The sequence below is a fragment of the Stomoxys calcitrans genome, chromosome 4 (assembly GCF_963082655.1).
Source record: "Stomoxys calcitrans chromosome 4, idStoCalc2.1, whole genome shotgun sequence".
Lineage (NCBI taxonomy): Eukaryota > Metazoa > Arthropoda > Insecta > Diptera > Muscidae > Stomoxys > Stomoxys calcitrans.
Genome location: NC_081555.1, coordinates 42,694,666 through 42,720,099, shown reverse-complemented (window position 1 = coordinate 42,720,099; position 25,434 = coordinate 42,694,666). Strand labels below are relative to the sequence as shown.

At 41.1% G+C, this 25,434-nt stretch overlaps 1 protein-coding gene across 1 annotated transcript; it reads right to left on the bottom strand.

Annotated features, from left to right (window-relative positions):
- Positions 1 to 203: 203 nt before the first annotated feature.
- Positions 204 to 25,434, bottom strand: LOC106089001 (N-alpha-acetyltransferase 15, NatA auxiliary subunit). Its single transcript, XM_013254741.2, has 5 exons — positions 25,066 to 25,434; positions 15,860 to 16,348; positions 14,562 to 15,777; positions 13,769 to 14,415; positions 204 to 956 (listed from the first exon to the last, which is right to left on the bottom strand). Exons 1-5 carry the CDS (start codon positions 25,120 to 25,122, stop codon positions 750 to 752), a joined length of 2,616 nt encoding a protein of 871 aa, XP_013110195.1. The 5' UTR covers positions 25,123 to 25,434; the 3' UTR covers positions 204 to 749.

The following is a 25,434-nucleotide window of genomic DNA, read 5'->3' as shown; positions in this document are numbered from 1 at the left end:
AAAGAACAAACTATAAAGATTAGTATTTTTGGGTTTCTGTTATAAATCAAAATTGTAAAACATTTCTAAGGGTTTGACATCATGGAAAGATTCTTTCTCATCAAGGTCGTACTCTTTGCCAAATTTCAAATTGCTACACTGGTTCTCACCGCAAGGGCATTAAAAATTTCGAATTCTACATAAATATTAAAAATTAAGCTTAGTTTAATATTAGACTTTAAAGTTTTTATTTCTTTCTTTTTTTTCCTTCGCTTTTTGGGGGTTCTCTAGTTGTTTGTAATGGAGAAGCACGTTCAGTACAGTCTGTAGGTCAACGATGTTGCCCTTGTGGCAATAAAACAGCAAATGATGATGCAAGTTCATTTCTACCATTGAAAGGACATGTTAATGAGGACAAAATAAACTTAACAACTGACCAATCCATACCGAAGCATTTCAACACTACTATTTCAGTATTTATCTTTTGTTTGTGTATAGGTTGGTTTATTGGTTTAATGATGTGTGTGTGTGTGTGTGTGTGTGTCTGTAGAGTGATTTCTGTTTCTTAATTTGCGATTTTCTTTACTTTCTTTGCTTGTTTTGGTGTTAAAATTGTTTGTCCAGTCAAGTTGTTGGATGTGGGGGGTTTTATTGATTTATGTTTAACATTAAAAATTTATAAAGTTTTGATGTTGCTGTTGTTGTTGTTCTTGTTGTTATAGTGCTAGTAGTAGTTGTTGCGGATAAACCAGGCAATTGTTATGATTACATTACAAATCTGCAGTCGTCTTCTCCACATGATTTCCGGCATCTGAAGAACCCTCTTCGGTGGTTTTTTCTGTTTCTGATTCTACATTATCACGAAATAGGCGAGCATATTTAAAACGTTTATGACAGGTTTCTTTGTAGGTTTTAACGGCATCTTCACAACTGCCAAAGACTCCATCGCGCAGCGATTCGAATATCTTTGTTGCGTCCTAAAAACAAACAAAAAAGAAAACAAATAATTACAAATAGTCTAAAACAAAAAGACATTCAATTCGTTCTTGAAACTCCAGAAGCACTATTTGTGAAAAATGTGTGTGTGTGTGTGTGAGTAGCTGCTCTTTAGCAATTCATCTGAATACTTTCAAATGTTCTACCAATTTCAAGCTAAACTGTACCAATTTGTAGATTAATTTATGAAACATCATTTTAACCATATTTGGCATGGATGCTGGAAGTCAAAGCATCATTTCGCCCACGGCTGGAAACCCATTCGCATTCGTTTTTGGCATCGATGCTAAAGGATATAATAAAATTTATTCTACCAAGTGTTAAAGAAATATTAACAAGTAAAAGCGTGCTAAGTTCGGCCGGGCCGAATCTTATATACCCTCCACCATGGATCGCATTTGTCGAGTTCTTTTCCCGGCATCTCTTCTTAGGCAAAACAGGATATAAGAAAAGATTTGCTCTGCTATTAAAGCGATATCAAGATATGGTCCGGTTTGAACCACAATTAAATTATATGTTGGATACCTGTGTAAAATATCAGCCAATTCGAATAAGAATTGCGCCCTTTGTGAGCTCAAGAAGTAAAATAGAGAGATCGATTTATATGGGAGCTGTATCGGCCTATAGACCCATTCAGACCATAATAAACACGTATGTCGTCCGTCGTACAAAATTTCAGGCAAATCGGATAATAAATGCAACCTCTAGAGGCTCAAGAAGTCAAGATCCCAGATCGGTTTATATGGCAGCTATATCAGGTTATGAACCGATTTGAACCATAGTTGGCACAGTTGTTGGATATCATAACAAAACACGTCGTGCAAAATTTCATCCCAATGGGATAAGAATTGCGCACTCTAGCGGCTCAAGAAGTCAAGACCCAAGATCGGTTTATATGGCAGCTATATCAGGTTATGAACCGATTTGAACCATACTTGACACAGTTGTTGGATATAATAACGAAACATGTCGTGCAAAATTTCATTCCAATCGGATAAGAATTGCGCACTCTAGAGGCTCAAGAAGTCAAGACCCAAGATCGGTTTATATGGCAGCTATATCAGGTTATAAACCGATTTGAACCATACTTGGCACAGTTGTTGGATATCATAACAAAACACGTCGTGCAAAATTTCATCCCAATCGGATAAGAATTGCGCACTCTAGAGGCTCAAGAAGTCAAGACCCAAGATCGGTTTATATGGCAGCTATATCAAAACATGGACCGATATGGCCCATTTACAATACCAACCGACCTACACTAATAAGAAGTATTTGTGCAAAATTTTAAGCGGCTAGCTTTACTCCTTCGGATGTTAGCGTGCTTTCGACAGACAGACGGACGGACGGACGGACGGACGGACGGACGGACATGGCTAGATTGACATAAAATTTCACGACGATCAAGAATATATATACTTTATGGGGTCTCAGACGAATATTTCGAGTAGTTACAATCAGAATGACGAAATTAGTATACCCCCCATCTTATGGTGGAGGGTATAAAAAAACAAGTAAAAAGGTATTAAGTTCGGCCGGGCCGAACTTTGGATTCCCAACACCTCTGGGTATATATGTAAACCCCCTTTCGTCACAATCCGATGAAAATTGGATAACTTATGCACCCAAATTCGGCACGGACATTGAGTGGTCTAATAAATAAAAGTCACTGTTGAATTTTGTATTTGAAATTTCAGCGAAATTGGTTAAAAACCAGTAAGGAAGGGCAAAAGTCGGGTGGTGCCGACTGTATAATGCCCTACACCTACCCTATAGGTACAATGTGGGAGCTATATCCAATTCTGAACCAATTTTGATGGACCTCGGCGAGCAAATATAACTACGGTTGACAAATGACAACATTATTGCAAATTGCCCAAAATCTGACGAACATATGTATATATAGGAGCTATTTCTAACTCTGAACCGATTTCGGGCAAACTTCTCATATAATGTGGTAGTCGTCGAGGAAGGTGTTGTACAAATTTTGGGAAGATTGCTCAATAAATGCGCTTGCAATGGCTCTAGGAGTGAAAATCGGGCGCTATATATATATGAGAGCTATATCTAAATCTGAACCGATTTCTATGAATTGCACCAGTAATGTCGAGAGTCATAAGAAAATCCGTCCCGCCAAATTTCGAGAGAATGGGTAGACAAAGGACCTTTTTATCGCAATATTACTGCAAATCGGACGAACAAATATATGGGAGATATATCCAAATCTGAACCGATTTCAAGCAAACTTTTCATATATTGTGGCAGTCTTTGAGGAAGGTGTTGTACAAAATTTTGGGAAGATTGGTCAATAAAGACGCTTGTAATGGCTCTAGAAGTGAAAATGACCTTTTTATCGCATTATTACTGCAAATCGGACGAACAAATATATGGGAGATATATCCAAATCTGAACCGATTTCAAGCAAACTTTTCATATATTGTGGCAGTCTTTGAGGAAGGTGTTGTACAAAATTTTGGAAAGATTGGTCAATAAAGACGCTTGTAATGGCTCTAGAAGTGAAAATCGGGCTATATATTGTATATATATGAGAACTATATCTAAATCTAAACCGATTTCTATGAAATGCACCCGTAATGTCGAGAGACATAAGAAAACCCTTCCTGTCAAATTTCGTGAGAATGGGATAACAAGTGACCATTTTATTGCATTATTACTGCAAATCGGACGAACATATATATGGGAGCTATATCGAAATCTGATCCGATTATTTCAAATTTCAATAGGCTTCGTCTATAGGCCGAAAAACATGTCTGTACCAAATTTGAAGAGGATCGGATGAAAATTGCGACCTATAGCTTGTACACAAATTAACATAGACAGACGAACAGACAGACGGGCATAGCTAAATCGAATCAGGAAGTGATTCTGAGTCGATCATCTATCTCTCTTCCTTTTGGGTGTTACAAACAAATGCACTTAGTTATAATACCCTGTACCACAGTAGTGGTGTAGGGTACCATATTTGAGTTGGATGTTGGGAAGCATAAAACTACTAACTGTTTCAGATTTTAGAGAAATCGGTTTAAAAATAAAGCTTTTATGGGCTTCACACCCTTTATCGGGAGATCGGTCTGTATGGCAGCTATATCTAAATATAGTCCTATCCGAACCATATTTGGAACGGATGTTGGGAGACCTAAAATTACCCAATGTTTCTAATTCCAGCGAAATCGGTTAAAAAATAAAGCTTTTATAGGCTTCAGACCCTTAATCGGGAGATCGTTCTATAAAAGGACGTAAGGCTTCGACCTAAGCCTTACGTCCTTTCAACTCAAAACCATGGAATGTATTGTGGACACCACGATAAAGAGTAGGACATCCAGCCAACTGCTCAAATTCAAACAGCATGCCTATGTCAGGTGAAGGTCGGTGGAGACTGCCCTGCACGAGGTTGCGCATAAAATAGATGAATCCTTCGATGCCCAAACGGACACACTGGTGGTATGCATTGACATCGAGGGGGCTTTTAACAATGTGCGGACCGACACACTGATCCAATCCTTAGAGCAGTACCGAGTGGACCCGGTCCTTAGAGACTAGATAAACTCTATGCTAAGGAACAGGTGGATAAATTGTGGGTCCCGTGACATAAATATAAGAGAGAACATGGCACAAGGCATGCCACAGGGGTACATTTTATCGCCACTCCTATGGGTGACCACCATAAATGACCTACTACGGATGCTGACTGAGGAGGGATTTGAACCCGTCTGATACGCAGGCGATGTTATAATACTTCTAAGGGGTAAGGAACCGAACGAGCTATGCAGAAGGACCGAAAGGGTCAATCCCAAGGCAGCCGGTTGTACGTACCGGATTGACCCGATGAAGTCCTTCATCGGCAAGGGCTGCCGCCTCAGTGTACAACACACTGCTACAACAACAACAACAACAACCGAAAGGGTCTTGCATATGGCATATGACTGGGCTAAACCCAGAGGTCTCAATGTTAACCCAGAGAAGACTGAAATATGCCTGTGCACTTTTGCCGCTTTAACATCACATAGTTTCCGCTTGATGCTTAGCCGAGTTTAACCATTAAAAATATTAAAATACAATTTAACATAACTACCACCGGTGAATAATAAAAAAAGAAAAGAAACTTTAGAAAATAACAAAAAGGCACCAAACAAAACAATAAGAACAAGCACCATATATTTTCGCTCACAATCTCAACCTCGAAAATTAAGAACAATGAATAATAACAGTTTTGATCGCTCAATTACAAAATGCAGTGAGAGTACTATCCCCCCGCAAGCACCAAAGCGTATGCGAGAGATAATGCAAACCTCTTACTCTGAGAGTATTTGCAAAACACCTCGCTTGTCAAACTACGAGTCGCCTCAACGCATTGTTATGATTATCGACAAGAGATTTGAGAAGCAAAACGAACTCATCCAAACATTAATTAAAGAGAGTGAAACGCGCTTGCTAAATGAACTTGATAAGAGACTAAGTGACTTCCGAAACGAAATTATTTCTCTTAAAGATCGTGTTGTCAGAATGGAAACAGTAGCTGAAAAAATTGATATGATTGAACAAGAAGTCTTGGAAATGAAAGCACAAAAATTTTTAAATCCTCAAAATAATCAAAATAATGAAATCCAAAATGAAATTAAAAACCTTAAGACTCAGTTATTGAAGCAAGAAAATCTACAAGTTGCTTCTGAAATAAGAATAAACGGTATTCCTTTCTATGAAGGTGAAAATTTAAATGCATTGTTCAACAGCATATGCAATAGTTTGAACATACATACACCTTCTATAAAATCTATATATCGAATTAAACCAAAAATACAACGAAATTATGACACAACAATAATTGTGAATTTGATGTCACCCTATGATAAAAATTGCATACTTAAATCAATCGCTTATTTTAAACGTAATAACAAAACTCTTCTGTCACTAAACCATATTGGCTTTGATTCCCCCAACGTCATACATATAAATGAAAACTTGACGGCAACCAACTACAAAATTCTACAGAGCGCGCTCAAACTAAAAAGGCAGAAAATCGTGGAATCTGCATACTCCTTCCGTGGGCTCATTTATGTCAAAGAACGACGATCTGATCCACCTCACCTAATAGATGAGGTCGAATTGCTATCTAAATTTTTTCGAGAATACCCTGAACAACGAGGAGAAACAGCTAGCAACCCCTCAACTAATACCGATGAATAGCACCATTTGTATTATATCTGTCGTTCTTTATATTGATTTCATTTATATGTTTTTTATGTGTTTTTTGAATCAACATTTTTATATCGCATTTCATAATATCTTAAACTTAATAGTCCCAAGCTCCTTATTTTTTATCGTATTTTCTACAACCACAGAAGCATTGCAAAGTTGTTTATACATTGATGAGTGATGAAAATTATAGTTCCAAAGACAGTCTCAGCTGCATGCTTAAGATAATGGTCAAACAGAAATCTGGTCTATGTGTGGCACATATTAACGCGCAAAGCCTTAACAACAAACTGGATGAGTTCAGACATATTTTTTGCGATTCAGGAGTGGACCTTATTTGTGTCTCTGAAACTTGGTTTCATTCCTCCATAGATGACGGTATTTTCCATGTTCCAGGATACAAATTGTTAAGGGCTGATAGAAGGTCTCATGCTGGCGGAGTGGCCATATACATAAAAGTTGGGCTTAATTTCAACCTTAAGCTCAGATCCAACGACGAATCCAATATGGAATACCTTTTTATTGAAATTACTATGGAAAACAAAGCTAATATCCTCTTGGGTTGTGTTTATAGACCCAATAACCACATCGATTTCGAGCCTGTTCGAAATGCTATAGAAACTTTATCTTTAAACTATAATGATACAATCATCGTTGGGGATTTCAACAGCAATCTGATAATCGACAACAACCTATCTAACCTCATGGAAACACTTGGACTAGTCCCATTTAATACCAGCATACCCACGCATTTCACCAGTACCAATTCAAGCTTGCTAGATTTAGTCTTTGTCAATAACATATCCAAAGTACTTATCTATGACCAACTTTGTGCTCCCGGCTTTTCAAAGCATGATCTGCTATTTTTTACGTATGATATGCATGTAAATACCAAGCCTACGAAATACACGTATCGCGTTATAAAAAACATTGATGAAAGTCTGGTAAGCTCTTGTCTCGACGAAGTCAATTGGAATGCCATTTATTCATTTCACAATGTGGATGACCAACTTGCGTTCCTACAAAATAACATTTACATGATTTATAACAGCTGTGTCCCTCTCAAAACCAAGGTGGTAAATCATAAACAACAGCCGTGGTTCAATAATACAATTAAGTTTTTAATTGAAAAAAGAGATATTGCGTATCAAAGGTGGCAACACTTTAAAACATTTGAACTTCACGATATGTTTAAATCTGCCAGGCGGGCAGTTGTAAAAAGTATTAATGCCGCTAAATATGAATACTATAGCCAAAAATTCAAATCTGCGATAGACAGCAAGTCAAAATGGAAGACTATTCGCGAAATTGGTATTGGCACTAAACAATCTACTGCTGAAAATATTGACATAAATAAGTTAAATGAGAATTTTATAAAATTGAATAGCAGCGTCAACAATTCTAATATATATTCCTGTGTACATACAGCCCCAATTGAAAACGATTTTTCATTCCGATGCGTAGACAATAATGAGGTCATGGAAAGCATTTTTGCAATTAAATCAAATGCTATTGGAACCGACGAATTGTGTCCAATTTTTATAAAATTTGTGCTGCCCAAGCTATTAACATACATAACATTTTTGCTAAATAGTATAATTACACAATCTACCTTTCCTAGACAATGGAAACTTGCAAAAATTATACCAATACCTAAGTCAAATAATGATTTCCGACCTATAGCAATATTACCTTTTTTGTCTAAAGTTTTGGAACGTTTACTAAATTCTCAGATTTCCTCGTTTCTTGAAAAGGAAAAACTGTTGACTGAAAACCAATCTGGATTTAGAAAGAAAAGAAGCTGCACCACAACTCTTATCGATGTCGTTGAAGATCTTCGTAAAAGCCAGGACGAAAACATGACATCTTTTCTTGTTCTACTGGATCACAGCAAGGCGTTTGACACAGTCAACCATGATATATTGTTGTCAAAACTAAGGAGATTTTTTTACTTTACCGATACCGCCTGCAATTTAATTTCATCGTACTTATCAAATCGTTCTCAGTGTGTTGTTCTTAACGATAGGAAATCTAGATCATTAAATGTATTACGAGGTGTACCCCAAGGTTCCATTCTGGGCCCTTTGTTATTTACCCTGTACATAAATGATCTTCCTCACGTTCCTGAGACCTGTAGCATACAAATGTATGCAGATGATGTGCAACTATATGCAAGTACTAAAACCGTGGATATGAGTACCTGTATTACGAAAATTAACAACGATCTAAAATCTGTTTATGAGTGGGCAAGTAATAACTGTTTGGATCTCAACCCATCAAAATCGAAACTCATAGTTATTGGTAAAAATCAATCTCTTCAATACAACGTCGAATTAAGAATTTCAGACAATGTAATACAACAAGTAGAGTCTTCATCCAATTTGGGTTTAACGATCAATACAAAGCTGACTTGGACAAACCACATTAATCGCGCTTCTGGCAAAGTATATGGTATGCTGAGAAATTTATGGAATGTGCGTACATGTACTACTTTTAATATTCGTATGATGCTTGCAAAGACATATTTACTCCCAACACTGCTTTACGGATGTGAAGTCTTTGCATATTGTGACTACAATGACTCCCGGACACTAAATGTTGCATATAACAACATCGCACGTTATGTCTTTAACAAAACTAGGAGAGACAGAATATCTGAATTCGCATACAAAATTTTCAACGTTCAATTTAGCAACTACTTAAAGATAAGATGCTTAATACAGCTGCATAATATAATTTACACAAAAGAACCCTTTTATCTTTATAATCGTGTGCAGTTCGCCAGATCCAACAGAGGCAAAAAACTCATTCTTCCCAGGTTCAAAAAACTCTCCTCCGAACGCCAATTCTTCATCAACACAATTCGTCTTTGGAACTCGCTCCCTAATTATTTGCAATTACTAAGCAATGCTTCTGTTTTTAAGACTGAGCTTTTTAAATTTTATGCTTGATTATTGTTTTTTTTAATTTTGTTTCTTAATTATACAAATTTAAATTTTATTTATACAAATTTCAATTTTATTTATACAAATTTCAATTTTATTTACACAAATTTCAATTTTATTTATAAAATGTTTTCCTACTTCTAATTTTTGTAAACCATTACTGTGTATCTTCTTGTGATTCTAGTACAGTCAATTATAAGACTTATGTCTTGTTGTACTAGTAATGTCATGAATAATAAACAAACAAACAAACAAACGAAGGTGGGTCAATTTAACGCACCATCTTTACTCAATAAGACGATTTCGATATATGACAAGGTCAAATACATAGGTGTGACCTTGGACAGGAAACTGAATTGGAAGTGTCACATTCAGGAGCGTACTGAGAATGCTCACAGATGTTGGGCACTGTGTAGACGGGCCGTAGCCTCGAAATGGGGCCTGAATCCTAGGATAGTCCACTGGCTCTACAGGAGCGTGATTAGACCAATACTTACTTACGCCTCAGTAGTTTGGTGGACTGCTATGGAGAAAAAGTGCAACATAAGGTCCATACAATAGATTCAGAGAACATGTTGTCAGGGCACTGGAGACTATTCTAGATATCCGACCCATTGACATGTAGATTAAGTGTGAGGCAGCCACTGCGGCTATGAGACTTTAGGTGGTCGGAGAATGGATTGAGGATAGGAGCAGCTCATACCATGGGAGTATAATCGAGGCGACGATAGGAAACCTGGAAGGAAGGGAAGAGGTTTCCGATCGGATACCTGAGATGAACCTTGAAGTCGAGAGAGACGCACTGCTGCCATCGGATTGACGGAACCCTAGTATTGCCATCTGGAAGATCATGTTACACGGATGGATCAAAGCTAGAAGACAGAGTGGGCCTGGGGGTGTACATTGAGAACCCAGGGACTGAGATTTGTTTTAGACTGCCTAACCATAATACGGTCCTGCAGGGGGAGATCCGGGCGATCTGTGGTGTGGTGCTAACGCGAGGACGGGCGTGAAGTGTTGTGGTGCTAACGCGAGGACGTTGAATGTGAATATCTTTACCGACAGTAAAATTGCCATAAGGGCAATAACAACCAGGACGGTAAGGTCACGATAAGTCGTGCTGTGTAAGAAAGCGATTAACGACCATAACGGAGTAAGGGGGAATGAAAGGGCAGACGATTTGGCGGTGAACTTGGTTAACCCGAAGCCTTTCGGGTCGACGCAGTCCGAGTTAAGGGCGTGGGCGACGAATGCGCATGCAACATTGTGGAGCAGCGAAAATGTCGGTAGGACGGCGAAAATCCTATGAGGGGATCCAGATCCTGAGAAGACGAGGCTATTACTGAAAGGAAGTAAGAAGGAGGTCAGTACAGCTATTGGTATCATAACGGAACGCATAGGACTACGAACTCATTTATGTAAAATCGGTGCGGCAAGTGATAGCATGTGTAGTGCATGCGGCGAAGATGATGAGACGTTGGAGCATTTCCTTTGTCTTAGCCCGGCTTTCGCGTCTAACAGATTCCGGCACTTAGTTGGAGACACAATACCAGACATGAACCAACTTAGGTGGAGACACAATACCAGACAAGAACCAACTTAGGGGAGTGGTATTGAAAACAATTAAGGACTTTGTAAGCAGCACAGGATTCCTTACTAAAAATTTTCTTTTAGAGGTACCTTTATAGTTTTTAGAGCGCACAACAAGCCGATTACTGGCTTAGGTGTATGTCCATAGCGGGATGGGGCGGATTAATATCCGCACGCTCTTTTCAACCTAACCTAACGTAACCTTCTCCAACATAGTGATTTCGATATCTGAAAAGGTCATATATTTAGGAATAATCTTGAACGGGAAACTGAACAGGAAGTGTCACATTGGGGAGCGTACTGAGAAGGCTTATAGATGTTGGGCCATAGGCTCGAAATGAGTCGTGAATTCGAAGATAGTTCACTTGCCTACTTTAGAGCCAGTGGACTATCCTCGTGATTAGACCAATATTCACTTACGCCTTAGTGGTTTGGTGGACTGCGATGTAGAAAGAGTGCAACCTAAGCATAACACAACAGGTTCACATAACATGCTGTCTTGGCTTAGGTGGGGCACTGGAGACTATTCTAGATATCTGACCCATAGACATAAAGTTTAAGCGTAAATCATGCATTGCGGCTATTAGACAATCGCATTATAATCGAGGCGACGATAGACAACCTGGAAGGATTGTAAGAGATTTTCGATCGGATACCTGAGACCACATATGAGGTCGAAAGAGAGGCACTGCTGCCAGCGGACCAGTCTTGAATTGACGAAACTCTGGTATAGACATTTGTTCATGCTGCACGGATGGATCAAAGCTAGAGGACAGAGTGGGACTGGGGGTTTACATTAAAAACCCAGGAACTGAGGTCTGTTTCCGACTGTCTGACCATAATACGGCGGAGATCCTCACTGAGAATCAGCATTTGACCCGCTGATAGTCCGCGATTGCAGTTGCAGCTACTCCATGTGAAGCATTCCACTATACACAATCTTTGGACGTTCTCAGTAGCCTCCAGCTAACTTTTCCGTCATAACGATAAAGACCAAACAGATCGGAGCTCAAAGTTTCAGCCTGATGTTCAAAGCAATCCCGTGCCGGACCTGTTGTGGTTCGTTGACGAATGGGGAGTTATCCAGCTATAATACTGGTCGATTTCTGTACATACCCCCAATGGAATGGGGTTTTAATTTTAGTCGCATATGAGTTGGAGGCCAGCGTAGCGCAGAGGTTAGCATGTCCGCCTATGACGCTGATCGCCTAGGATCGAATCTTGTCGAGAACATAAAAAATTTTCAGTGGTGCTTTTCTCGTCCTAATGCTGGCAGCATTTGTGAGGAACTATAGTTCCCGATGTTTGGAAAATGGTCAGAGTGATTCCGCTACTGAAGCCTGGAAAGGACCCGAGTTTCGGGGAGTCGTATAAACCGATCTCCCTTCTCTCACCAGTAGCAAAGACGCTTGAGGCATTACTCCTTCCGAGCCTCGTAGGAGAATTTCAATTCGCCGAGCATCAGCATGGATTTCGAAGACTACATGGCACAACAACTGCTTTGCATGCCATCACTGCACACATTTGCCGTGGCTTCAATCAGCCCAGGCTATGTGAAAGGACGGTCCTCATGGCACTGTACCTATCGAAGGTATTCGACACGGTCAGCCATGCCAAACTATTTGAGGTCATCGCCAACACGTCGCTCTAGCCAGGCCTGAAACGCTGGGTCGCGAATTATCTGTGTGGTCGGCAGTGATTTGTGGAATTTAGGAATAAGAAGTCGAAGCACCGTATAGTGCAACAGGGAGTTTCCCAAGGCGGGGTGATATCACCGGCACTGTTTAACCTCTACCTATACTTCGTTCCACTCCGCTCAAAAAATCGTATCATATGTCGGCGATTGTACGAAAATGACATCAGGCCCCCGACACATTGATGACATCTGCGATAGGATGAACGTCTACCTCAACCAACTTGCCTTATATTTTGCTGCAAGAAATTTGAAGATATCTGCCACCAAATCTTCAGCCACATTGTCCACAACAAATACGCGTGAGTTGAATACTGAGCTGAAAGTGATGGTCTTTCTCCCCACATTCCACTGCAATTTGCGATAAAATCAGGGTCCTCAAGTCACTTGCTGGCATCACTTGGGGTGCTGGCAAAGAAACCGTACAAAGCAATTGGCCAGTCTGTGGTTCCGCAGAGCCAGTGAGGTCTCGTCAGCAGTGGTTAATATTCGGATCTATCAGAATGCCGACCTTCGAACTGCGAAGGGCTGTCTCCTCAGTTCTCATGTGGACTACCTCTTTCAGGAGACAAAGATCCTACCAGTGCGAAGACATAACTACACGCTGACCAAGAAATACCTTTTGGGCTGTTATCGCAAAGCATTATCTTGTGGATAGGTATCCACAGCCCAGAAGCCTTAAGGTAGATCTACATGATCTAGAGCGTGAGGTTCAGCGCTACAAGAGAGAATCTCAAGATCAAGCGGGTCTAGCGTAGCAGATGCGGTAAATAGCTATCACCCATTGCACCTGAAGAAAATTGACATCCCCCGCGGCAAACCAGAGAAGTTCTGGCTCAAATACATTCCACTAGATGCAGCCGCCTCAATTCCTACAGAGAAAGGATTGATGCCGACGTGCAAGATGTATGTCCCGGTTGTGACCAGGGACCACACGTCACCTTTTTAACTGCCAAGCCAGACCCGCGCCACTCAGACCCGGAACCCTGTGGTCGCACCCCATCTTAGCCGCAGAGTTCCTGGATCTGGACGCACAACAGAATCAAGCAGACAAATGATAGAACACAAAAAAACTGGTACAACAACAACTATAGAAGCCATGTAACAACTTCTCCCCAAAGAGGTGTAACACTCTGTGGCACGCCGTTCGGACACGGCTCTAAAAAGGAGGCCGGCCCCCTATTATTGGGCTTAAAAACGTGAATCGGACAGAACTTTGCCCATGTTCCTCAATGGAATGTTCATGGGCAAATTTTCATTGGTTTTTCCTTACGAGTTAGAGCAGATTAAAATTGAGGAAACTCGAAATGTCGCACTTTAATTTCACTACACTACTTAAAATTCTTCTTACCTCCAATTTAAGTTTGGTTACATCGTAAGAGGTAATTAACTTGATGGCCGCATCTTGTTTCTTAGCATCCAGGTTATACATGATACGTGCTGCTTCGTATAAATGCATTATGGAAGAATTGTGCTGCGCAATGAACTCATCGTTCAATTGCTGAGCACTCTTAGTACCTATCAGTTCTTTAACGGCTTTGTCCACCACCGTCTTGACGTAAACATTCAAATCTTTTGTCAATGTTGGCAGTGCTTGCATCAGTCGCACTATGCAACTGTGCACTTGCGGATGCTCAGCATCGATCGCCAGTGCACGTTTAATCGATTGAATCATAAGTAGGATTTTACTCTTGCGCGAGTATAATTCGAAGGCCAGCAAATGTGTGTCGATGCGTTCTTTGGCTAATTGCTGGAGTGGTTTCAACAAATCGATGGCTTTCTCTAATGGGTCGTCAGGACGTTCCAGCTTCTCCGGTATTAGCTCATCGAGTTGTGGTGCCTCAGGATCGGCTTCCTGATTGGCTTGCTGTTTAGACTTTTGATGCTGTTCACGTTTGATTTGTGCTTGAGCAGCTTGTGCACTCTCGAGTTCGGCTTTCTTCTTGGCTTTGCGTTGCTTGCTGCGAAGTTTCTTCAATTCTGATGGTGGTAGGTTCTCTGAAAGTAAGCATGCAACCATATCAAAAGTTAAATGTACAGTCTGAAACACACAATAGTGAAGGTAGGTACAATTTGTGTGGCGCCCGCTAATAGCTTAGCCGCTGGGGCGCTTTAACTACTCTAATGAAACATTTGCCGCTTACCAGTATCGATTTCTTCAATTGTCTCCTCCGATTTCAGAGGTTTGTCATACAGTCGTATGTAAACCTCAATGGCACATTTGGCTGCCTTAAAGTAGAATGGATGACGCCTCAGGACATCCTCCAATCGCAAAAGTCCCACATAGGCACGCATTGTCATCTTTCGCATACAGTACGTATGAAAATCAAATTGATCTTCGATAATTTCCGAATAATGCCGATCAACTTCATGACACTTCTTAAGAGCCTCTCCCCAACGTCCCATGCGCTGATAGGCCAATGCACATTCTGTTTGGAACCACATGCACTGCATTTCGTTGAGATTTTCCATAGCTGATACACCTTCCCGTGTAAATTTCCCGCAAATGTCCTCAGCCTCTTTGATTAGATTTGCTCGCATCATATATTTTGCACACTTGGAATTGATATATCTGTCGGCGGTGTCCATGCTTTGAGCTTCGTCCAACCACATATAGGCCTCGACAGGATCTCCAGCGTGTTTATAAATGCGCCCTTTAGCTATGAACAACTCTATCAGCGTGGGTGTATGCTCAATGGCAGCATTGATGTACTCCAAAGCCTTTTCCGTTTCACGTTTGTTGTCATAATGTTGTGCCAAAAACAGTAATGTCCACACCACCGCGGACGCTGGTTCAACGGGCAAATTATTGTCCGCATCTTCGCGTGAGAAATGACCCGACCGTGTTAGATTTTCATAATACTGCAAGATGAGCTCTTCCATAATGGCTGCCTTCTCGGGTTGCGAATGCAGTGAGCGAACATTAACGAACAGCGGAGGAACGCCTTTGCGAAGGCCACGCCTCAAGTAGTCATCCAAGACTGATCTGAAAGCATCACCAGTGGCAACATCCAAAGGCAAACGTTTGGGACACATGGCTCGGGGGTAGGTTTGTTGGAAGTCTTTAAACGCACTTAGTTTTTTGTCAGCATCCGTTATCTGTCTAGCCAAAAAGTATTGGCTATAGTATAGGGTATTCTCAGGGTTGCGATCGATTAGTTCCTCGAAGATGGCCACAGCTTTTGAGTGTTGGCCTATTTTGATGTACAAATCACCCATGGTTTCTTGAACGGCCAATTTGTCCACCATTTGGTTTTCGTATTTGTTCAAGTGATCCAAAGCCTCCTGGTATTTGCACGCTTCGACAAGTATTTGATTTTGATATAAAAGCAGCTCTGAATGTCGATAATCATTTGGTTCCTGGGCATCGATTTTACAAACAAAACAAAATTGGCAATAAATTATTGAATAGGAAATTTGTAGTGCTGCGATTTCTACTTACAATTAGCGTTTGCGATTGATTGAAAGCATCCAGTATACTATTGGCCATTTCTAAATCGCCCAGCAGGTGATAACTCATTGCAAATCCAATCCAGGAGGCATGCTGAGAGGGTCGCAACTTGAAAAGGTGATGTCTAGTCTCTTTATAGCCTTCCAAATCGCGCATTTGAATCTGCAACAATGACAAATCTTTGAGGATTTGTAAATTATCCTTTTCCCACTTCAAGGCATTACGATAGCATTTGATGGCTTCGTCGTACTTTTTATCGCTTCGTTGCAACAGCCCATAGACGTGCCAACAAACGTGAGATCGCAGGTCATTACGCAAACCCAGGCGCACATATTTGTAAGCCTCTTCTCGACGCCCCAGACCGTTGAGGGTTAATCCCTTCATGGCCAACGTTTCGCCATGTTCGGTGTATTTGGGATTCGATAGAATCTGTTTGGCCAACTTCAAACCATTTTTGTATTGTTTCATTTCGTAACATTTCTAAAAAATAGAACACAAAAAAATAGGAAAAATTACTTCGACTTTATGGAAAATGAAATTTGTATTAATCTCCTCTCCTCAACTTTTCTTTCAAAGGCCTCTGTTATGTTTGGTCCGTATAACCTAAAAACAAAAATTCGGTATCCAAATTGTGGATGGGGCACCTAGGGGGGACGCCCCACCCTTAAACCTACCAAATATATAGAGACCAATCACGACAATATGCGACTCAAATGAAAGGTATTTAAGAGTAGAATACGTATCTGACACCCAAATGTGGGACCAAGTGTCTGGGGGACCACCCCAACCCACAAAACACCCCTAAATCGGACATATTTACCGACCATGGCAATATGGGACTCAATTGAAAGGTATTTACGAGTAGTATACGAATCTGATATCAAAATGTGCGACCAAGTGTTGGGGGGGGCGTGCCTCCCTAATAACACCCCCAAACAGTACTTATTTACTGGCCATGGCAATATGGGGCTCAAATAGAAAGTAGTCGAGCGTAGAATACGAATATGATATCTAAATGGGGAACCAAGTGTTTTGGGGGACGCCCCTCCCCAAAAACACCCCTCAAAGAGCAGAAATTTACGAGCATAGCAATATGGGGCTCAAATGAAAGGTTTTTGTAAGTACCCCACGAATCTGTTATCAATATTCGGGAGAAGTTTCTATGGGGCCAACCTACCCCATAACACCAACCAAATAGGAAGTATTTGCTGACCATTGCAATATGGGGCTCAAATAAGGAGTACTTCGTATTCTAATCTAAGTAGAATACGTATTCTACTCTAAGTAGTATATTTTCAGAGAAAGTCACTGAATGAACACCACCCAAACCGAACATGTTTGCCAACTATAAAAACATGGACGCAAATGAAAGGTATTTTGAAGTAGACCACGAATCTGATATCAACATTCGGGACCAACTGTCTAGGGGGCGACCCACCCCCATCCTCCAAATAGGACGTATTTGGCAAATTGGGTCATAAAGAGAGTGGAGCTCTTCACAAAGCGGACAAATTTGCTGAAATTTGCAATAAGGGGGGTATTTGAGATTAGAAAACGAATTTAATATCCAACTTTAAGTCCAATGGCAATATGGGGTTTAAAAAATTATATTTAGAGTACAGCACGATGTTGATTTATTGTCAGTACTAAGTGTTTGGGGGACAACCCCACTTCCCAAAATACACCTAAATCGGACATATTTACCGACCATGTCAACCTGAAACTATAATAACTGCGCTTGACACATGACAACATTTTTGCAAATTAGCCAAAATCTGACGAATATACATATGGGAGCTATATCTAAATCTGAACCGATTTCGAGCAAGCGTCTCAGACATTGTGGTGTTTATCGAGGAAATAGTTGCACAAAATTTCGGCAAGATTGATCAATAAATGCGCTTGCAGTGGCGCTAGGAGTGAAAATCGGGCGATCTATATATATGAGAGCTATATCTAAATCTGAACCGATTTCGAGCAAACTTCTCAGATATTGAGGTAGTTGTCAAGGAAAGCGTTGCACAAAAGATTGGTCAATAAATGCGCTTGCAGTGGCGCTAAGAGTGAAAATCGGGCGATCTATATATATGAGAGCTATATCTGAATGTGAACCGATTTCTATAAAATTCGCTTGTAATATCAAGAGTCATTAGAAAATCCTTACTGGCAAATTTCGAGAGAATCGGTTAACAAATGAGCACATTATTGGAATATTTCTCAAAATCGGTGGAACATGTATATGGGAGCTATATCTAAATCTGAACCGTTTTCAAACAAATTTCTTACATATTTTGGTAGTCGTCGAGGAAAGCGTTGCACAAAACTTTGCCAAGATTGGTCAATAAATGCGCTTGCAGTGGCGCTAGGAGTGAAAATCGGGCGATATATATATATATATATATATATATATATATATATATATATATATATATATATTAGAGCTATATCTAAATCTGAACCGATATGTATATGAAATTCGCAAGCCCCATCAAGATTCATAAGAGAACTCTACGTACGAAATGTTGTGAGAATCGGTTAACAAATAAGAAATTTATTGCAATATTTCCCAAAATCGGACGAACATATATATGGGAGCTAATACCACATCTAATCCGTTTTTTTTTCTAATTTCAATAGGCTCCGTCTCTACGCAAAAATATGTATGTGCCAAATTTGGAGACGATCGGTTGAAATTGCAAACTGTAATTTGTACACAGCTTAATCGAATCTGAAAGTGATTCTTAGTCGATGGGTACACTTTTCAGTGCGTCTTTCTCTCTTCCATTTGGGTGTTATACCCTATACCACAGTAGTTCTGTAGGGTATACAAATATGTTTTCTGACAACTTTAAATTCAAAGAAAAAGTGACGTCAGTTTTACAAAAGTAAGTAAGTCCACTGGGGAGGCCACCATAGGCGCATGCCCGCCTATGACGTTGAACGTCTGTGTTCGAATCCTGGCAAGACCATCAGAAAAAATGTTCAACGGTGGTTTTCCCCTCATAATGCTGGCAACATTTGTGAGGTACAATGCCATGTAAAACTTCTCTCCAATGAGGTGTCACACTGCTTCACACCGTTCGGAATCGGCATAAAAAAGGAGACCCCCCTATCATTGAGCTTAAACTTGAATCGGACTGCACTCATTGATGTGTGAGAAGTTTGCACCTGTTCCTTAGTGGAATGTTCATGGGCAAAATTTGCTAAATTTGCAAGTAAGTCCACTGGATGGTCCACTGGCCCTACAGGAGCGTGATTACACCAGTACTTACTTACACCTCAGTACTTTGACGGACTCCTATGGTTAGGAAGTTGGGAAATCTAGAAGGAAGGGAAGAGGTTTCTGATCGGATACCTGAGACGAAACTTGAGGTCGAGTTCGAAGCACTGCTTCCAACGGCACAGTCTTGGACTGACGGTACCCTAGTATTGCCATCTGGACGATCATGTTACACGGATGGATCAAAGCTAGAGGACAGAGTAGGCCTGAGGTTCTACATTGAGAATCCAAAAGCTGAGATCCGTTTTATTGTATATATACAGGACCATAATACGGTCCTGCAGGCGGAAATCCGGGCGATCACGGAATGCATGAGGTGGTGTGGCGCTAACCCGAGGACGTCGAGTGTGAACATCTTAACGGACAGTAAAATGGCCATAAGGGCAATTACACCCAGGACGGTAAGATCACGAACAATATTGGAATGTAAAATGGAGATTAACGCCTTCTCTGAGGATGACATCAGAAGATCAGAATCATCAAAATTAGTTTGGAAAATATCTTTATGTATTTATCCATCGCCCATCTCTACACATGCCACACAGCGCGCGTAACAATGGACATCTTGAGGGGCGAGTTTGGTGAACATTTTATTTCACGTTCATGACCGGTCAATTGGCAGCCTAGATCGTGCGATTTAACGCCTTAAGACTAAGTTAAAGCTCATTTCTATACAGACAATTCCGCTTCAATTGACACATTGGAAGACATTATTGAAGCATTTATTCGTGAGATACCGGCCGAAATGTTGGAAAGAATATGCCAAAATTGGCACTACAGCCAGAGGCACAGACTTAGATCGATGAACTCTATCATTGTCATCTGGAAGTTAACGCTACTCAGATGAATCAAAACTAGAGAACAGAGTGGGCCTAGGGGTCTACACTGAGAACCCAGTGCCTGAAATCTGCTTTCAACTGACTGACCACAACACGGTCCTGTAGGCGTAAATCCGGGGAATCACGAAATGCATTAGGTGGTGTGGTGTTAATGCGAGCACATCCGAGTGTAAACATCTTTACGGACAGTAAAAAAAGCCATCAGGGCAATAACAACAGTCGTGGGGCAATAACAATAACAGGGCAATAACAACAATAATAAAGCAAACGATTTGACAGTGAAGTTCAGAAGACTGCCGTCAATAAACTTGATTAACCCGAAGGCTTTCGGTTCGAAGCAGTCCAAAGTAAGCACTGTACAACAGCGAATAAGTCGGTAGGACGACGAAAATCCTAAGGAGAGATCTGAATCGTGAGAAGACAAGGCTTTTACAGTAAGGAACTAAGAGGGTCAGTATAGCTTTCGGTAGAACGATAAGTAGAACTGCGGCAAGTGATAGCAAAATTGGTGCGGCAAATGATATCATGTGTAGGCCATGTGGGGAAGATTATGAGACGTTGGAGCATATCCCAAGTCATTGCCCGCTTTCGCGACTAACAAACACCGGTACTTAGTTAGGGACCCAATATCAGACATGTAATTAAGGCCGGAACTTAGAAGCACGGAAATCCTGATTTGGATTTTCTTTTTCGAGATTACTTTTTAATATTTAGAGCGCACAACAAGCCGATTATTGGTTTAGATGTGTGTGTCCATAGTGGAATGAGGCACATTAACATCCACACAATCTTTTCAGCCTAACCTAACCTAAACATGCTCTGGAAAGTGGAATCTGTGGGTATGCCGCTAGCGACAAGTAAGCTGACAGATGATCACAAAGGGTTTGTGAACACTCCAAAATTATGTGACCTAATATAGACTTGAGTAGATCTACCGCTTTGTTGTCGCTGGCTTAAACCGACGTCTCAGTCATTGTGTCCACCATACCAGGTCACTCACTCACTGTCTGCTCGGAAAACCTGCCGACAGACGTAAGGTTACAAGTAAGGACTTTTGCAGAAGCTGTGTGTACTTTAAGGAAGAAGAGACTATAGAACATCTGCTGTGCATATGTCTCGCACTGGCAGTCCGAAGGATTTCCTATTGAGGTTCTCCTTTCTTTGGATTTAGCGGGTGTGTTTTCGGATTTAGTGGGTGTGTTGGTCTTTTTTAAGCAAAAGGTTCTCCAACAATTCTCTCTCTCCACAAACGTCTAAGTGAGTTCGATGGCAGTGTCACTTAAACCTAACATAATAATGCTGGATAGTGCTTAAAGTTGTAACAAAACACTACGTGCAAAAGTTCAACCGCTTTCCAGGAGTTTAAGGCGTAAAATCGGGAGATCGGTTTATTTGGTAGCTAAATCAAGTTATACCCTGAAAAATACCATACTTAGCACGATTGTTGGAAATCACAACAAAACTCACCGTGCAAAGTTTCTCCTAGATCTGCCAGGAGTCGAGTACCTTACAATTGTCCTCAACCTGTCTTTGAGCACTATTATAGTACACGATGTCTGGACGATGGGATTGATCCCGCTACGGAAGCCTCAAAGGACCCGTGCAAGGAAAGATTTACAGACAGATCACCTTTCCCTCAGTCGTAGCCAAGACTCCTGCCGAGCCTCGTAGGAGAATTCCCATTCGCGGAGCATCAGCATAGATAGCTATCCCGGCACGGAATAGCTGTGAGCCCCACACAGGCTGGAACATTGAGGTCCGATCTGTGTGGTGGCTGTGGCTGTCACGAGTAGATTAGCTGCTAGCCACTGGCCGCATCCACAGGTTGCAGATAATGTAATGCTCCATACGGAGTAGCTACAACGGCAGTCGCGGACAATCAGCGTTATCGAGCGGAGAGTCGCAGTGGGCGTCGGGTGGCACCGGTTCTAGCACATATACTGAGTGCCCAAGATGTTCGCCTTTTGGCGCCTTTAAATAACCAATGGCCACCCTGTTCCCGCGACGATTCGGTCCTTTGGACCGGAACGAGCTTGCTCACCTACCACCACATGAAAATGTGGCTTCAACCACATGGATTTCGTAGACTAGCACAATAATTGCTTCGCATGCCATCACTATTTACAATTGCCTTGGCTTCAATCAGCATAGCCCATGTCCTCGTGGCACTGCACCTATCGAAAGCCTTCGACTCGGTCAGTCATGCCAAACTATTTGAGTACATCGCCATAACGTCCCTCCAGTCTGGCCTGAAACATTTGGTGAAGAGAGATAAGAAGTCGAAATGAATGAAACAGGGAGTTTCCCAAGGCGGGGTTATATTTCCGGCACTGTTTATCTTCTGCCTATCCTCTAATCTACCCCTTCCAGAACGTATTATATGCACACGATTGTACGATTGTGGCATCAGGCGCCTACCTTAACGAACTTGTCGTTATTTCGCTGCAAGAGATTTGAAGATATCTGCCACCAAATCGTGAATAATAAGCTGAATGTGATATTCGATGGAGTAATAGTTTCAACCATCAAATATCCCAAAATACTTGGTGTCACATTTGACATCTCTTACACATTCTCCCCACATGACACTCCAATTTCCGATAAGGTCAGAAGTAGAAACAAGGTCCTCAAGTCACTTGCCGGCAGCACTTGGGGAACTGACAAAGAAACCGGTTAATAGCTAGCGGGTGAATGTTGTCCTTGGAGAACGACGACCACCCATCGCACCTGAGGAAATTAACCTCCCCGGCAAACCAGCGTGGTTCTGACCGAATTACGATCCGGCAGATGCAGCCGCCTCAACTATTAAAGAGCTAGGATTGATGCCAACGGATATTCAACAGAACCAAGCAGACAAAAAATTGGACAAATAACATTATGTCGTGGTCGCCGTCCATCAGAGCACGACATAATATGGCATTAAAAGTGAGACATCTGCAGAGTGCTGCCGTTTTTTGATATCGGAAGGGGGATGGAAAATAAAAGTGGACCGATCGGGACAATATGGCACTCAAATGAAAGGCATTCGGGAGCAGAGTACGAATTTCATATTAAATATTGGGTCAAAGTAACTGGGGCCACCCCAACCCCAAAAACCCCTAAATGGGATTATTGGACGATCATGACGATATGGGACTCAAATGAAAGGTATTCGAGAGTAGATCACGAATATGGTCAGGAAGGAGGAATAGGCTTTATAATTTGCTGATATCGGAGGGGGGTGGACCCTCCCCCGTTATCCCAAAAACACCACCCAAAATCAAAAGTAAACCGATCGGAACAATATGGGTATCAAATGAAAGGTATTGGAGAGTAGAACACCAATATGGTATTAAAAGTTGAGTCTAAGTACCCAGCAGGTACCGCCTCAACCACAAAACTCCCCCAAACAGACATATTGGACGTTCATGTTAACATTGGACTCAAATGGACTCATGTTGGACTCAAATGAAAGGTATTCGGGAGTAGATTATGAATATGGCAAAAAAATGAAGTCCATGAAATGGGTGGTGTCCCCACCCCCAAAATCCTCCAAATGGAAATATAACCCGACCATGGCTATATGCGACTCAAATAAAAGCAATTAGGAAGTAGATTAAGAAAATGACATTAAAATTTGTGTTAAGGTTTTTAGGTGGGGCTTAACCTCCTTAAAACACCTCAAATAGGTAATTTGACAATACCCCACCCATCATGACAATATGAGACTCAAATGAAAGGTACTTAAGAGTAGAAAAGGAATCCATTTTTTGGGCCAAGTGTTTTTGTTTAAGCCCCTAAGCACTTATTTCCCGAATATATCAATATGGTGGTAAAAAGAAGGGTTTGTCGGAGCAAAGTACGATTTGAAACCTATTTTAGGGCAAAGTAGCGGAGTGCCAGCCCCAAAACGCTTTCCAAACCGTACATATTTATCGACCATGGCCATTGTTGGCTTAAATGAAAGGTATTTGGGAAAAGAGCAGAAATTCCTCCTCCAAGACCTTTTATAGCCCATTCCCAATGGCGTCCCGCAGTTCGACACCTCTATGAGAAAGTTGTTAGTACGACTTTTATACATGGCATACTACATCACAAAAGTCGTTAACATTAGGATGATTTACCAACCACTTAAAATGTTTGCCCCACCTGCGTTTAGCACCATTGGCGGACTTTCTTATATCGACCATCCATCTAACTTACATTGACCATTGCAATATAGGGCTCAAATGAAAGGTATAAGTGCGTTCAAGGAGGTGCTGCGGAGCGGGCCCGGCTTGGCTAGTATTATATAATAACAACAACGAAGTACTCACAAGGCTCTTTGCTTCGACACAGAATCTTTAGCTCACTCATTCAAGAAACATTGGCATGCTGTTACAAACTGAATACGTTATGTTATCTATGACAGAGACAATGAATATAAAACTTTTGGGCTAGGACTTGTTATTTGTCTATGAGAGCCTCTAGGGAAGAGTTTAAGTTGTTTCAACATAAATTGGAATGCAAGCTAAGCTCCACCTCAATGATTTTGGTTACAGAAATAAGTTTCCTCAAATGAGTGAGCTAAAAGATTTCCAAAAAAACTCGATTACTACCTTTTGACCATTCGTACAAATCCAATGGCAGTTCAGCCCACCAATATTAATTTCTGCACCAATTGTATGTAAACACTTGTTTCATTCCAACTTTTAGCATGAGTACAGAAACAAAAGCCACAGACACCAGAGGCACCAGAAGTAAGGCACAAAAAAGAAACACTAACATGCATGCAAGGTAAATGATTTCTTAGCTTTTGGGCCGTGTTAGGTATCACCCTCAACTTTGAGGTTATGTCAAAAGAATTTGCACACAGAGTTCAGCGACTATTTTGGTCAAATATGGGGCACATTACAGGCTTCGGAATCTGCAAGTAATACACGATACAGCTTCAGCTTTGACCTAAGGTTCAGGTAATCACAACAATATACGCGTATAAGATATGGACCAGTTCAATAAAAAAAATGGGAGGGGGTGGCGATTTGCAAACGAACTTCTTATAAAACGACGTTTTATTAACACGGCTATGCTGTCGATTCTCAAAAAAAGTTGGAACGTACCATTAACTTCCTAAAGAGAGCACTCTCTTTGGGTGGCAGTGGATCGCTGGAAGGCATCCTTAACTAATTCACCTATTTGGAATAAGTTTTCTTCAGAGAAACACCGGTTACACTGCTGGGTAAGTTAGCAAACGCGATTCTGGTTCTGAGCACACACGTTTGTCGTCCGCCGATGGAGAACACCAACACTCGAGTATTATTTAGACTATTTCCCAGTTAATTGGTACTTAATTTGCCTTGATGTTTAGCAAATTTGTTTCCTTGAATGTTCACTTAATTTCTGTGGAACCACGAGCAAGGGTTTCCAACTCAGGGAAATCTTGAAAAACGAATCGCACAAAATATACACTCGCACACACATAGGGAATT

Coding starts and splice junctions, on each gene's coding strand:
- LOC106089001 (XM_013254741.2), bottom strand. CDS start 25,122: ATGCCTTCCAGCGATCCACTGCCACCCAAAGAGAGTGCTCTCTTTAGG. Junction 15,778..15,859: donor ATCAATCGCAAACGCTAATT/GTAAGTAGAAAT, acceptor ATCGATGCCCAG/GAACCAAATGATTATCGACA. Junction 957..13,768: donor TAACCAAACTTAAATTGGAG/GTAAGAAGAATT, acceptor GTTTGTTTTTAG/GACGCAACAAAGATATTCGA.